Genomic DNA, 16,712 nt, shown 5'->3' with positions numbered 1-16,712 from the left:
TTCAAGTCTTTCAATGCCTTTCGAAAAACTTATTGTTTTGCCGTTTTTACTTTAAATTATAAATAAAATAATTGGGAGCATCCTTATTCGAAATTTTTCGTTTTTAGTTGGTTTCCTCGAGACAATTGCAATAACCTTTATATTTAACTTTACGGATACTTGAGCGGTGAAGTAGTGTCAAGATTAGATTTAAAATGGCAGAATGGGCACCCCAGCGGCATAATATGTAAAGCAAAATTCGCTCTTGAGGTTCTTTCATAAGTCGGTGTAAGAAAGTGATAACGCTTTATTTGAAAATTTGGCATTATTTCATAACATATTTGCTAGATTTTATGGAGATCAATTTTTATCTCTTATAGCTGAATTAGATGGACCAATTCTGAAATTTTAGTTAAATGGAGCAAGTGTCGAGCAGTAGTCGACAAAATCTTGACAGCAGGATCTTTGTGTTTGTTTGTCATTTGTTAAAAAAGGTGAGAATCAGAAGCCGACTGCTCAGCAAGTTTAAAAAAGAGATCTGTCAAAATTTAAAGGCATCCGTAGGCGTAGCTATTTTCTTGGTTTGGGCAATTAGGCCTATGGTTTGAGATTTTAGTTTTGGCAAATGGCAATCATAATCACATTTTGTGATTACATTTGTGTGAAAACAAACGGTACCTAGTTAATTCAAAATTGCCTGTATACTCTGGCACAAATTAAATAAAAGCCGGAAATATGTCTAATACAAAAAGCAGTGAGGAAGACACTGAAATTAATAGACCATCCACGTCGCAATCATCTGAGCTTCCACCATTGCGATCGATAAGTTCACACAACAATACAATGAATGAAGCAAACAAAACATCTAAGTCTGTTAACTCGCCTAATTCAGGTCCGTCAGCAGTTTCTTTTAATTCAGATGTGATAAATGGTTTGGCAAAACAATGTGATAACATAAATATCAGTAACAATAAAGTTAATGATCAAAAATCTAGTACAAATTCTCCTAAAAAGAAAAATGTTAGAAAAAGAGAAAACAAATTACAGTTAAAAATTCCATCAGAAAATACACCTTCGAGGATTCAGTCGGCACCACCAGTCCCGTCTCAAAACGGTCATACATTAGTGCACGAGATTTTTCTAAAGCAAATTACGCCATTATATGCAAGTACAAGTACCAGGTATTTAGACAACGTATCTCATAACGCACAGTTCCATTTGATGCAAGCAATGTACTTTCGGGAAATGTTTCAATATTCTTATTTTCCAACCAGTGTACCAAATACACCATTGATGCAACAAGCTCATAATTCCAAATCACAAGTTTATCCGCATCCAACCATGTCACATAATCCTAATAGCCCTCAAACTTATTTACAAAATGTGTATCAGCATCCTCTATTGAGTCAAAATTATGCAAATAATATGAATCAAAACTCCAATCGTAATCATGTTTTCCACCCTGCTATGCATCCATTTGCCAATCAGAATAATGCCAATCAGTCACCAAGGGGAACAAAGCAACACAGTAATAAGGAACAGAAAGACGACAGAAAGTTTGAGTCCTACATATCTGCAGAAGAGGTGGAGACAGGTTTAAAAAATAACACACTGCTTGAGGGAGTTTTAAGAATAAACCCTAAACAGTTTCAACTTTCATATGTTTCAAGTATGGATAAAAGTGAACAGGATGTTCTTATAGATGGTATAAAAAATAGAAACAGGGCCTTGGAAGGGGATGTTGTTGTTATACAATATATTGATAGTGACAGTGAGGAAAGTGATGATGAAAATAAGCAAAAGAGAGGCAAAGTAGTTTATTTAAAGGAAAAGGTCCACAATAGAACATGTATAGGAGGTTTAAAACTTATGCCAGACAAAAATAGACAAAAAGCATTATTTGTGCCCAGAGACCACAGGGTTCCTCGTCTTAACATACCTTTTACCAACTGGCCGGATAACTTTTACCAGGATGTGAAAAGTTATGAAAATACATTGTTTTTAGCAAAAATTTCAGATTGGTATGATACAAGATTTGCTGTTGGTAACCTTGTATGTAATATAGGAGAGTCAGGGGATATGCAAACTGAAACTAAAGCTATTCTAGCCCAAACAGATTTAGATGTAAAACCTTATGGACCGGAAGTAAGACACCTATTTCCTGGCCTTGATTATATTATACCTGATGAAGAATTCAAAAAAAGGGAAGATTGCACAAAGATGTGCATCTTCAGCATTGATCCATTTAATTGTCGTGATATAGATGATGCTGTTTCATGTAGAAAACTAGAAAATGGGAACTATGAAATTGGAGTTCACATATCAGATGTTGCCCACTTTCTTACTGAAAATACACTGTTGGATGAGATAGTGGCTGAGAAAGCAACAACTATTTATATGGTACAGAGAGCCTACCATATGCTGCCAGATGAATTGTGCATGTTGTGTTCACTGTTTCCTGGCGTAAATAAACTTGCATTCTCAGTTTTTTGGGAAATAACGGAGGATGCTGTAGTATTAAGTCACAGATTTGCAAAAACAGTTATTAACTCCTGTTCCCAATTAGCATACGAGCATGCCCAGGCTGTCCTTGAAAATAAAGAGGATGCAGAAAAATCTTTCCCAGAAATATATAATGGGCTTACCTATCAGGACATTTATAATACAATAAAAATATTAGGAAAAATATCAGCAATTTTTAGAAAGAAAAGGTTCAGTGAAGGTGCATTACGTATTGACCAACCTAAAGTTTCATTTCATCTTAATACCGATAACGGATTGCCAGATTCCTACTGGATTTATGACAGTAAAGAAAGTCATCAGCTTATTGAAGAATTCATGCTTCTTGCAAACATGACCGTTGCTAAAAGAATTCATGAGGACCATCCCAAGTTGGCATTTTTAAGGTGTCATCCGCCACCTAGTCCTTATATGCTAAATCAGCTTGCTAAATCACTGAAGCCTATGGGCATTGATATTGAAATTTCCTGTGCTGGAGATTTACATAAATCATTACTACCTTATCTGAGCCCAGATATTGCGGACCGTGGTAAAGCTATGGTTCTTAATATGCTGTTTGCTAAGCCAATGACTAGAGCTAAATATTTTTGTGCTGGAGTTTGTGACGGTGATGAAGACTTTCATCACTATGCCCTCAATGTTCCGCTTTATACACATTTTACTAGTCCAATTCGACGCTATGCTGATATTATGGTTCATAGGTAAAATTTTTTGTTTTCCATAATATATTTTGACACATTTTGTTCAAATTGATACCCTACTGCGTTCAGCTTCATTTCAAAATGGCTGTTATTCCTTAACAACAAATAATTTCATTAATGAACAAGTATTTTTGGAAGTTTCCATCAATCGTAAATATCATGATCAATAAACAAATGCATGACCAACATCAAACAGCAATGAAAGTTGACATGTAAAATGGTATAACATAGATATTATTAAACATAAATACAATAAAGAGGCAGTCAATTTCAGAACAATTTCTTAATGTGATGAAATATTTTTTGTTCAAATTATAAGAATTGTCTTATAGATCCAGTTCAATTCATCAACCCTACAACAAGGTAGCGGCTTGTGACAGAAAAGGTGAGGTATTGCATTTTTCTGTAAGAAAATTCTTACCAAGAAATTAGCAATGCTCCGAGCCTTAGAGACCATATTAGGCCTTCAAAGGTTCCCAGTGGGCTAATCATTATGGGCCATCATAATCATTGCAAACTGTCAGTCTTCATTGGAGCAGTGTGGTGGCATTTCCTATAAATCACTGCTATGACAGAGGCCTTTGCCCCAGACTAATATTTAATGATACATTGAAGAATTTCATGATAAGGAATCTCTATATCTGTTATTATTATTTACAGATTATTAGCTGCAAGCCTAAATTATAGAGAGCCAATTCAATGGGAAGTTAGGAAAGTTGGTATGGTAGCTGCACAATGTAATAAGCAAAAGTATAATGCCAAGAAGGCAGGAGAATTGTCCACTGAACTATACACATTGAAATACATTGAGATGCATTCCCCGCTGATAACTGAGGCTGTTGTAGTTGAAGTCAGAGAAAGGTACATTGATGTAATAATAGTTGCAATGGGATTGAATAGAAGAATTTTCTTCAATAATGTAAGTTATTTATTAATGGTCATAATTATCGGTAGTTGGGAACCTCTTTCATTAAATTATATCCTCCATATGGCATTCAAAGTCAAATATTTCTTTATTCAAATAGGTACATAGATGGCACACGTTATTATATACAAAATGTGTACATAGCAGTGAGTAGTGATGGCGATAACTACAATCGTGAACTTAAAACTAAAGCTACGAGGGTTGCAATCGCGCCCTGGTCTAAGAAGAAGCCCACAACAAACTTAGCCGGGTGTTCTTTTTGTTATCACCATCTGACATTGTCATTAGAAACATTACAATAGCAATAGTCCCATACGTATTTAAAAACGGGTGGGTCCCCAGGTTTAGTAACAGTAGAACTTTTCGTGACAGAGCTTGTCCCAGAAGTACTGCCGCCATGCTTATTGCAGCTGTAAAGCAGCATTTCAATTTCTATCAACAAACCCTTTTATTTCTAGAAAAATAAGATATTTTTGCATAGTACATACTTCCGAACATCCGGCAGTGTTTCAAAATTAGTCATCACGCCTATTGCCATTTATAGCATGTCTTACTAAGTTCTTTTATTTGCAGGATTTTCCGGGCACGTACAAATGTATAAAAAACGATCTGGGCGCTAAATTATCAAAAATGGAAGTAAAATGGGACAAAACTGACAAACTACCTGCTGTAGAAGAGGTTATTGAGGTGTTCTCCATTTTAAAAGTAGAAATGCACAAAGGCGACGATATGGTTAAAGTGGAGACTAAACTTGTAAGACCCCAATAGGGCATAGTATTTGGACAAATTTATACATTATTGTATAATTTTTATTTTTTAAATGTATAGAATTTGGTATATTTTATACATTTTTTTACTATTAAAATACAACAAAATTACAGTACCGACGGGTAATAACCCGCGATTACTTGCGTAGTCCGTTCATCATCATCATCATAATAATGACGTTCACTTCTAGACATAGGTCTTATGTAGGTTGATGAGTTGAGACTCTCTGCAACGCACTTGTTGTCTTCTGTCAACCTTGTTGGGGATAGACCAATGCTGAGCTACCAGTGTGGGGCTGCCATTCCAGCACCTTGGGACCCAAACGTCCATCCTTTCTCCGAGCTATGTGCCTCTATCATTTCCACTTAGCTTCGCGACTCGTTGAGCTACGTCGGTAACTCAGTTTCTTCTACGGATCTCCCCATTTTTGATTTGAGAACGTAGATTCACTCCGAGCATAGCTCTGTCAATCGCCCGCTGAGCCTTAAGAAAAAAGCGACCATGTTTTATGACTTGTGTGTAGGCCGTTGCGCTTGAAAAATTTTACGGTCCTACCCGTCGTGACTGGAATTTTGTTATGTAGTTTTACTAGCGACAGTAGTTTCATCTAGTAGAAAACGTTGTATTTTCGATCTCTTTGTAGTATATAAAACTTTGTATTTTTCCTTAATGTGCTAAATTGTTCTAAGTAAATTATAGTCAGGACGTTGATATAATGAGTTCCAGACAAGTCAAGATTTGATACACGAAGTAACTTTGAAGTGTCGTTAGTTTACAATGAAAATATTTTTGTTTATTTGCCTTACAAAGGACTAAACCAAAATATCAACTTCGGATTAAAGGCATAGCACGAGATTGCTGCACTTTTATAGTCGTAAAAATGTAACAGGCCCGTTTTGACATTTGTGCAAGACCATAGAATGTAACTTGGAACGAAACTGAAAGAAACAATAATATAAAAATCAATTACATACAGTGTTTTAGAAAATACGTAAATTTTTTTGGGACGTTAAATAATATTAAAGAATATATCGCGAGTATTCTTTTTGCGCTTACTTTATAGTAGCATGCAATTTATAATTGTTGCGAAACGTTCCGAAAACAGTTAAGTTCTCAGTCTTTTTTTTTTATACTAGAGCTGTAACCATTTTTTTACTGAATATCGAAATTAAATATTGTGTAGTTATCTTTACTGCAAAGAATGAGCTTGGTCCTCAAAATGGGTTCTAAATAATGAGTCTGAGTTGATGTATCTGACCAAGCGTCAGATACATCAACTCTGTCAGCGTCTGACTGAAGCGTCCCCGCGCGCACTTCCCAGTTTTTCGTTCCTCATCTTGTAAAGTTGACTGTGCGCTCGTTTAAGTTTGATATATATTGTTTACTATTACGTTAACTATGGCTCTTCTATTTTGGACATTAATTTAAACATAGTGATTTGACTCGATTTTTGTGTTTGTTGTTATATAGTACGAACTCCGTTTCAACATGTTGAAACGTGGACGTATAATCAACAGCCAGTCACGCGTATTGGTTGTGAAGTTAAAGGAATACTTTGAACGAACGTACACTTTACAATACATAATAATATCAATCTCAAATGTCCAAACGGGCCTATTACATTTTTACGACTATAACAGTAGGAAAGTTTGAAATTAAAGTTATACGATGCAAACTTAACTACATTGCGCATAGAGACATAAAAATTTAATGCGCGTGCGACTTCGAAATTTAACTCTGAATTCCCGTCCTTAGAATGATCTAAATTGCATGTTAAGCAGAAAAGCAGTTGCTAATCGATCGGACCAGGGTAGGCGTTAACGTACATATGATATGTTATAACGAAGACATACTAAAATAAGAACAATAAAAAACCTTTAGAAGGTTGTGCCAAAGCACAAATCCACATCAAAGATGTGGAACATAACTGAATATTTTGACTCGCCATAAAATTTGGTACGACAATACAAATAAAACCTTGTAAAAGGATGAAACTTAAATGTAGTAGTGGTCTTAGTCACATCATTATTTATTGGTAAAATTACTGCTTTCCCATTTTGTTAAGACTTGGGGGAGCCTTCGCCTTTACTGGTCACCAACCTGTCTTATCTCTCCAACACTAAGATATTGTAAAACATATATATATTATACATATGGACGGCCGATTGGCACAGTGGGCAGCGTCCCTGCTTTCCGAGTTGAGAACTGTAAAATGTTTCTGTGATGAGCATGAATACTTTTTAGCGTTTATCTGTACATTATAACTTTTTATGTATATTATTCATAAAAATATTCATCAGTCATCATAGCACCCATAACACAAGCTAAGCTTACTGTGGGGCTAGATGGCGATGTGTGTTTTGTCGTAGCATATTTATTTATTTATTTATACATATTGGTTGACAACCACAAATTACTGCTATTTATATATTTTTCTGATAGGTTAAATAGACTCAGTTTGGGATGAGTTCCATTTGAGAGATCGACAATTATTTGTCTTCAAATAAGAACAGTTGCATGTTATTCAATGAACAGTTTTAAATTCACTGTCGTAATGAAATATCCTCTATTTTGCTATGAAATACTTATATATATTTTTTTGACTAGGTAAAAAATATGAATAAGTATTATATATATTTTTCAGGTAGAAAAAAAGATATTTAATGTTTTTAGTCATTTTAAATTTTAAATCGGTTGATAGCTTAGCAGTTTTACTGTTTTTTAAGTGCGTATTTTTATATTGAGTGGCAGTTTAGATTAAGACAGTGGCAGATTAATTACAGCGAATGAATGGACAGCATGATTCTATCTTATTGCATATCACAAAATACGGAACAGAGTGGGTTAAAACAAGTACAACACAGTGTGTACAAGGGGGATTTATTTATGATAGGGAAATACTTTTGTCCCATAACATTTTCCTGTATCTGTCATAACTGTAACATTTAAGGTCAAAAGGGGGTCACGGACCTTTTTAATGGAACAAAAAACGATCTCTGAAACTCTATTCGAAATCTAATTCGAATACCTATTAGTGATACTTTATAAAGTTTGTATGTGTTCCAGCTCCCCTTATAAAAATGACCTTGTATACAACTAAGCTACAAGCTACAGTGCCATCAACGTTTCTGCGAAGTGCCGAAAAGAGGATATTAAGCATATAATATAGTTTTTTCAAGTATTCATTATCATAACCATTAGGTAAACTAACCAGCAATTTTGACAATCCGTTTCCTTTATTTTTCAAACGCGATAAACAAATTCAAATATTTCTTTATTTAAATACCTAGATGATACAAACACTGAACTTTTAAAAGAGACATTTGCGATGTTAACCTGTAGTCTATACTTATAATAAAACTGTAACGGGTCAAAATTCTGTAATTTGAAGATAAAAAAAAAAAATTCGAAGGGCACTCTATGACCGATACTGAAAATAAAACAATTTTTTTTCTGTCGTGTCTGTCAGTCTGTATCAAGGTCGCGCATCACGCTGAAACTACTGAATGAACTCAAATTAAACTGGACGATTTGAGTTCATATTACGAGGTAGGTGAGTATATTTTTTGTACTGAAATTCAGCTCAGTTCTTTTGGGAGAGGCGATGGAAGTGTATCACGATAATAACTCTGTCTAATGTTAACCGATTTAAATTACTCTTTTTTTTGGATAGGTTATACTAGCAGTTTAATTTTGCATTAATTTCGATCTGATCAATATGATTGGAGATAGAGGATAAAACTCCTCACCGCGATAGTCGTAGCGAATCGCTCGATAAGGCTTACTGAATACATTAAATATAGTCACATTTGTGAGGACTTAGGGTGTGAGGACTTGCGCTAGGACTGAGTAAAAAAATGTTACAAATTGTCTTGGTTAACCGTTAGCATTCAGGAATCAACTAACATTACGTTTTTGATACTTCTTTTAACGATTATTATTCTTTGTTAGTAATAGGAGCTAAGACTGATTGATATCAAATTATCTCTTAAATTTCCAGAGACGGCCACCCCTCCAATTACTGATGTTGCCTAACCAGCGCTATCGTCTAATATGTAGTGCTGCTGGCATGCCACATTATTTGCAGTCATTTCTTATAGGGAATTAAATGTATATAAAATAAAGCAAAGCTGGAGTAGGTCCTCGGGACTGGCATTCGCAATTATTTGTTTACGTGATCTAAGGTTTCAAATAAATGGGTGATTAAAGCTCCAAGAGTAAGAACAAATATATTATTCGCCCACACTTCAGTGGTATACATACATTATTATTTTAATATATAAATTGATTTAAAAAATACAATTATAATTATATTGATTAATTTACTTAGCTTTGTATATTTCGCACTTCCAGTACCATTGAAATAACTTTACGTTTGGTATCTGATTTATTGAGTTAAGTGTAAACTATTATAGTCCCGTTTACGCGGGCGAAGCCTATTTTATCATGATATTGTAAATTGTAAAGTCTTTTAACGAATTATTATTTTTAGCACTGCCATTTTACTTTAACTTCACATTTTTCTGTGTTTCAGAATATTTTTATAAATGTTTTATTTTTGAAAATTCCAAAAACACTCGCTCCCTGATAAAGTTAGCGAGTAATCGAAATAGACCTTCGGCTATTGAAAATAAATACCAACCTGAGAACCTAAATAAAAATACGTTTTTCGTAATTTATGAATGACATACCATTAGATAAATGCAATATTAATATTTAAAAAAATTAAAAAAAAATGTTTTTAGCAGCTGACTCGCACAAAAATTGACTAGTTGAACTATTGTATGTACTTTGACTATACTTTACTTGTATTGAGGTTTGAGTGAACGAACGTCTGTCTTTCTATTAAAGACTAAAAAGGAGAGTAATGTTATCATACATTGTCATTGTGTTTACTGTGTAGTAGTAAGATGTGACGAATTTTAAAATTAGTTCGCAATCTGTTTGGAGTCGCGCAAAAAAGTTCTTACGTCTCTAAATATTTTACATGTAAATACTGAAACATTTTATATTTATTTAATAATAGTGATTGAATTTTATTCAAAGATGAAATAATCTTAGAATGTATTTTAATGCTGTACCACAATAGAATAAATGTGCAATTAAAATTAGAAATATTTATGCAAATAAGTAATATGTTAAATAATGGATTGAACTTTTATTCAATTGATCTCGTAGCGAAAGAAGCAGTTGTCAGAGAGCACCATAAAGTAACTAATAATATCTAAGTAATTATTTATTATTTAATTGTTTTTAGGATTTTTTTAATAATTACACATCATTATTGTATAATGACAACCAGCGGTTACGAACAACCGCGTTTCTGTTCGTATAATATTGCCTAAATGACATGGTTTTTTAGAAGCACAGTTACACGCCCATTTACAAGCCCATATATTTATGGGCTTGTAAACCCACTAAAGAGATCAAGTCCAATTTTGGTATTATATATTGTTTACAATTCTGTTGTGCTGTTTTAAAGTCAAATAAATTTATAGTTATAAAAGTAGTGCTATCCTTTTCCACAAACTACATTGTGATAAAGATAGCTTTAGTTTTGCGATACACACATAGTTTAGAGATTTGAGTACAAAATAATGAGCACCAGTGTTACACGATTTTATAAAATATTTATTAAATACAATGTTTATGCCTTCCAATATTAAAAAGCATAAATATTACAAAAGAACAGGTGTAATAAGTAAATTAAAAGAATATTTTATATCACACGTAAAGGATGTTTAGGTACAGAAATAATGCAAAGTTGCATCCCAAATTTTTATCCGATTGGTTTACCATCTGGCAACCTATCTAAGTTACCTTTTGACGTTTTGGCCGACCTGCATAACAGACCTGCAAACAATTTCGTGCTCCTAATTCAATTGTTTTAAATCAATAAAAATATTGCTAATCCTTTCCTAAAGAACATTTTGAAAATGATAGCACACGGAGATTTTTACCGGTAAAATATAACACTGATAATGGCGTACTTCATTGATGAGTATCACACAGTGTATGCATGAACAACCGCAGAATATAATAAATCGGTTATTAAATAAAATAAATCAAACATTCAATTAAAACAAAAATTATTACCTTACCTTATATTAGGATATATTTAAATATTAAAGTTACTTGCAATTATTTAAAAAAAATAATTGTTACAAACATAAAAAAAAAAATAGTTTTAAAATAATTATAAATAAATATGCATGAATATTGCCCACGATCGGCAATGAAAGCAGATAATTTTACCAGCTCACAGTAGTAATGAGTCCTACTGTGAGCTGTTAACATTATCATAAAACAAAGCTTAGGTACTACTTTTAGAATTGACAATTTACCTTCTTTATAAATCTTATACATGTTTTAGTTTTCGCTACATGTTTGAATAAATCGGTACAAAATTTTATGATGTAGGGATTAGCATTTCGAGATGAACATGTTGTTTTATGGATGTGTAGTTTTAGGTATTATGCTATTTCGGTGTTTAGACGTTTACGCCTTATTGTGGCGATTAAATAATATGAAATATGTTTATCTTTTATTTAATCAATTTCAAATTTAAATATAATTGTTTAAGATCCTGGAATTATTATGAAGTTTTTTCTAATTCCAGAAGTCTATATACATGCAGCATCCATTATTGGTCGGCAAACGGAAGCTTGTAGTGTCAGAATATAAAGGAGTCGCCAAAAGATTTAGACAAAGTTGTTCTGGAAGTAGTCGCACTACCTAGTCGGGGGGCGCTTTACAATCCGCTTGCCGAGTGGTGATCTCTGCTCTCTCTCTACTAGGACCTTTCGGCTTTAACGACCATCGTTTCTCGGACAACCGTGACTAGCTCACTGCAACCTAATTGATCCATACAAGTGCCGAAAGGACAGTAATGAGGCTCAATTTCCAAGCACAAACAAACTGCCACACGAAGCTATGTCCGGTATATGATACTTGGTATATCGTTTTTAAACTGCGAGATGGCAGAACGTGATCTGAACTACTCGGATACCGCTATAATTCGCGCCTTATCCGATGGCGAGGTGCACTGTGATACCTGTGTGTGCTAATATTGTGCCTGGTTTTTCTTAAAGGCCTTGACATTCCATAGCCGAAAGAAAGCACTCCAGACTGACCTTGTCCCCACAACACTGCACTACGACATCAGTCAGACATGACAGATCAAGACTGATAAGTGTGGTAGAGTGGAAGATAGCTTGAAGCGTTTGCCTAAGCCTCCATATTCAATTAATATGTTTAGGCTGTTTTTATACAAAAAATCTTCAAGATCAGTTAAGCCGCCGTTCGTATTTTGAAAGATTTTTTTAATCCAGTTTAGTTAGAGGTAAAAAAAGTGTTCTATGTCCGTCTAAAGGCCGAATGAGAACCATATGAAAATACAATAATATATTCCCATTATTTTCACTTTGCAATTTATATTTGTTTTGTAAATATTTATTTACTGTATTTTTATTCTTATTTTCATCATATGTGTATTTGAAATAAAAGCATTAATTACTGTTCATACTAAACTAATAATAAATAAGAAGTTTGAGTTTTTTGTAACTTTGATTAAATTCCCTGCGGACAAAGTCACGAGGGACCGCTAGTAGTTTAATACCTATTGGATTCTTAAATCTTGACATTGACTATGGAGGGTAGAGGTAAGGAGAGTCATCTTATATGGGAGAAAAGTTGAAAAAGTGTCCAGTGTATGCGCTAAATAACAGTTCAAAAATCCTCCACAATGGCGCTGGTGGATGCACAGGGTATGGTATGAATGTAGCAATCGTAGATGAATTGAAGGATGCCGAGTTAAAAAATTTAATGTCATTATCGACTAAAGTAGTTAATTATTGAGAATTTCAACAACTTACGTTGTACAAAATATTGTGGTAAATATAACCTTACTTCCTTGTATCTCCATACTTCCTTGTTTATTTTTAAAGCCTACTCTAACAATATTTATATTTGGCGCTTCTTTTAAGAGTTACCCTGATGCAAATGTGGCGCCATCCTAATTTAATACATTTTGACGACACTTTTTCATATACACAGATGACTCTCCTTACCTCTACCCTCCATAACATTGACAGCACGGAATGAATAGTGTTGGTGTTTATTCTCTTTGGTCGTATTCAAAGCAATCTTTAATCTGTAGAAGTTACACTTTAATAAAATCTATGGACTATCGACTGTATTTAAAAAAAATTAACTGTCAAAACAACACCCGTAAAATCAAAACAAAAAAATGTAAGAATTATTTTTTTAACGGAGACAATCGAACAGACACTAAAATCGTTTTCATTATTAAAATATGTTCTAATAGTCGCAATGGATGAGCTGCATTTGATCAATGAACTTAATAATGAAGAAAAATGTAAAAGTATGCCAAGTTTTTTGAATTGCCTGAATAAATATTATGCCGAAAAGACTATTTTACCGTCACAGACTTTAACAGCAGACCTGATTAATAAGGAATTAATAGATGAGATTTATAATATTTCCGGAAATATATCAGTGTTCTTTGGCAAAACATTAAGAGATCTGAAATGTAATTTAATTGATGAAGAAGGTTTGAGAGAACATGAAATATATCTTAGATATAACAGTCATCATAAACTTACTGTAACTGATGTAAAACTTCCACATTCTTCATATCAAGACAGAGAATATTCTTCTATTGAAGAGGTTACGACAGTATTTCGTGACTACATAAAGAGTTTAACTGCATATTTTCGAGAATTAGAAAATATTGACGATCAATGCACTGTGGTAGAACCTATCAAACCTACCTTTAAAGATGATTATCGAAGAATTTTACTTGGTTTGGATTTTCTTTTTTATTATATTCCACTTCTTAATCGTTTGCGTTCTCAATATTTTATTAATGCTACTTATTCCTATTTAGACTAAAAGTAATTTACTAATTGCTTATTTATATGTTAAATTTACTCAGACCTTTTATCACAAGCAAATTGAACAAGTTTTGAGCAATGCTCAGCTATGTTGTGGAATGTACCATACCCCAAGTTTGAAATATGAAATCATAGGATTTAGCACCCCAACTGTGCCTTCCTCATTTTCAGATAGTATAAAGTAGTTATATTTTATTATTTTTTCAGATGGCAGGACTTGGTTACACATAGAAGTAACACTTGATGGCTCTGCAAGAAACATCCATCTAATAAGACAGTCTGAACAGCTGTATGATAAATTACACACTGGACTATTGACCTGGGACCATGACAAAAATATTGTTGAAAATATTAATTGTATATTTGGTAAGGTTTTTATTTAATTCCAAGTTACTTATAACCTATGCTAATTGACTGAGACATTATCTCCTGAACATCTGTAGGGAATGGTGTGAGATAAAAGAGGTTTGAAAATTATTATTCTTATATAAATCAGTAGTAGGGGAACCATACAGCCTATGCAATACATAAAAAATCCTTATTATAAGTTGACAAATTCTCATAATACTTTCCTATTACAGATCTGACAAATATTCCTGAAAATCAAGTAATGCATACAGAAAAACTAGATAATCAAACTGAGGTGCCCTCTTGTTGTATATGTTTTTGTGTAGACTTGGTAGAATGTCAAGGACTACCACAGCCATTGTGTCAAAATCCTGGATGTGATGCATATTATCATAAATACTGTTTATTTCAGGTATATAATGTTATAACTATTTCATATTCTTATAATCTTATTTCCATAGTAAACAATAAAATCTATAGTTTTGTCATGTCTGTTTATCTGCTTAATATTATTGTAATTGTTTTTGTCTTGTCAAAAGTAACATTTTGGCATCAATGGTGTTTTTTTTTTTCTGTAATAGCCATGCAAAGAAGATCTATAAATCTATAGCAACCAATACAAGCAAGAACAGGTTTATCTCTATGAATAGTTTTTAGTATTGACACTCGCTATGACTGATTAGAACAGGTTTAACACATGGTTGCTATTAGAAAAATAAGTTGGCAGAGAATAGGCAAGTGTGGCTTACTGCCATGGTACTGCTGCACAGAGCTGAGTAGATGACCTGTTGACCGCAACATACGCCTAATTTATTGTTTTTTTTTACCTCTGTAGTTGTAGTATGTTGTAATTTATCGTGTTTAATAAAAATATTTATTATTTTTCAGTGGTTAGTGGCATGTGAGGGAGGTCGATTGCCAGCTTTTGGAGTAGCTTACGGTAGTTGTCCAACTTGCAGTAAACCAATTACATGCAGTGAATAACTAGAATTAATGAGTATAATTTTTTAATAAATGTAAATATAATATTTTTTAATGTATTTATTGATAACTTACCTTACCAACGTTTTTATACAAAAGATTTTAGGGATATTTAAGGCTCATTGCATATTGCTGCATGTAGCTTAGTTTTCAGTAAATAGGCAGGTACTGAAATGAAAAGCAGAACAAGGCAACCACATCAGTGTTAATTCCAATGAACACAAATCACTGATGATTTAACAGAGTGGTGGGGCTGTTACTAAATAAGACTTAATAAATTATGATTGGCCAGTAAACTGCTCAGTTTTTTATTCAACTAAAAATTAGCCCTAGACTGCAATCTCACCTGCTGGTATGTGATAATCCAGTCCAAGATGATAATGGGCTAACCTGTTAGGGATTTGTCATTTTATTAAATTTGTCCCTCAATTTAGTTCATTTTATTAAATTTGTTATACCCTTAATCGGTTTCTAGGCAACATCGTACTGGAACGCTAAATCGCTCAGCAGCATGTCTTTGCCGGTAGGATAAAAAGCCTCGGCCAAAGCCTTTCACCAGACATAAGTGTTCATATGAAAGTTGCTGACCTTGACTACACTAAAGGAGCTTAAAAGGCAACAGTCTATAATAAAAGTATGGACTTCAACATAAAATTTATAGAATTCATTAATAATTGAAGTAAGTTAGTGTTATTTGAGTCATCAATGACCTTTAACAGTCCATTTCTGGGCTAAACGCCTCTCAATTCGAGGGTTTGTCCTTAATTACTACGCAGAGCAGAACGATTGGTAATCAAAGTATATCTTAGTGGCTGTAGAACATGGACGCCGCTGCCGGCCATTTTCCGTTGTATTCCCCTAGTCGCCTAGTACGACACCCGCGGAGAGGTGGCGACACCTGTATTCTGATCTGCCGCCACCACAAGGTACAATTGAGTACCTCAAACTAATAAATAATGATCATCATGTATAATGTATATCATCAGGTATTCTTCAGGTGACATATTTCACAGGCAATAAAATTTGTAACTATAGCTATCATTACCATGTTTCTATACTAGGCATTCTAGTGGCTCTTGGGTCTCAAAATTGAACCTACAGCTATTTTGAGAAAGATCAAAACACTAATCACTGTACGATTACCTAATATAATACAGTCAAAACCGTTTATGGCGACATCGTTTAGAACAACATACCGGTTAAATTGACCAAAATCAAAGGGCCTGGCTGAATACGATATGACCGCCTTATCGGAAAACATTGGTTTTTACGACATTGTTTACTACGACATACCGCATTAAGCGACCACATTTGGTTAATGTTTTCGGAAAATTATATCTGTAGAACGACCGGTTCAGCTGTATTGTAAACAATTTGAATAGGTAACAGTATCCACATCTGGCACAGTATAATGGTCAATGGTCTATTATCGTAAAAGTAAACAAAGTTTAGGGTCTTTTATAATTCTTAGAAACAAAGCACGTGCATGCCCTAGCCTCAAGGCCCGCTTCGTCATACCTCTTAAGTCTGTTTGTTACTTATCTTTACACAAGACGCACTAAAACATATTGATGA

The 16,712-nt window shown here is 33.7% G+C and overlaps 2 protein-coding genes across 2 annotated transcripts; both read left to right on the top strand.

Annotated features, from left to right (window-relative positions):
* The first annotated feature begins 550 nt into the window (after positions 1-550).
* On the top strand, positions 551-5,825 carry LOC120630494 (DIS3-like exonuclease 2). Its single transcript, XM_039899740.1, has 3 exons — positions 551-3,200; positions 3,861-4,119; positions 4,699-5,825. The coding sequence occupies exons 1-3, from the start codon at positions 715-717 to the stop codon at positions 4,891-4,893; spliced, it is 2,940 nt and encodes a 979-aa protein (XP_039755674.1). The 5' UTR covers positions 551-714; the 3' UTR covers positions 4,894-5,825.
* A 7,275-nt stretch (positions 5,826-13,100) lies between these two features.
* On the top strand, positions 13,101-15,187 carry LOC120630345 (E3 ubiquitin-protein ligase FANCL). The gene is made up of 4 exons (XM_039899544.1): positions 13,101-13,717; positions 14,016-14,174; positions 14,390-14,568; positions 15,045-15,187. Exons 1-4 carry the CDS (start codon positions 13,225-13,227, stop codon positions 15,138-15,140), a joined length of 927 nt encoding a protein of 308 aa, XP_039755478.1. The 5' UTR covers positions 13,101-13,224; the 3' UTR covers positions 15,141-15,187.
* The last annotated feature ends 1,525 nt before the right edge of the window (positions 15,188-16,712 follow it).

Source organism: Pararge aegeria, chromosome 16 (genome assembly GCF_905163445.1).
Source record: "Pararge aegeria chromosome 16, ilParAegt1.1, whole genome shotgun sequence".
NCBI classification, from domain to species: domain Eukaryota; kingdom Metazoa; phylum Arthropoda; class Insecta; order Lepidoptera; family Nymphalidae; genus Pararge; species Pararge aegeria.
This window is presented reverse-complemented; position numbering and strand designations above follow the sequence as displayed.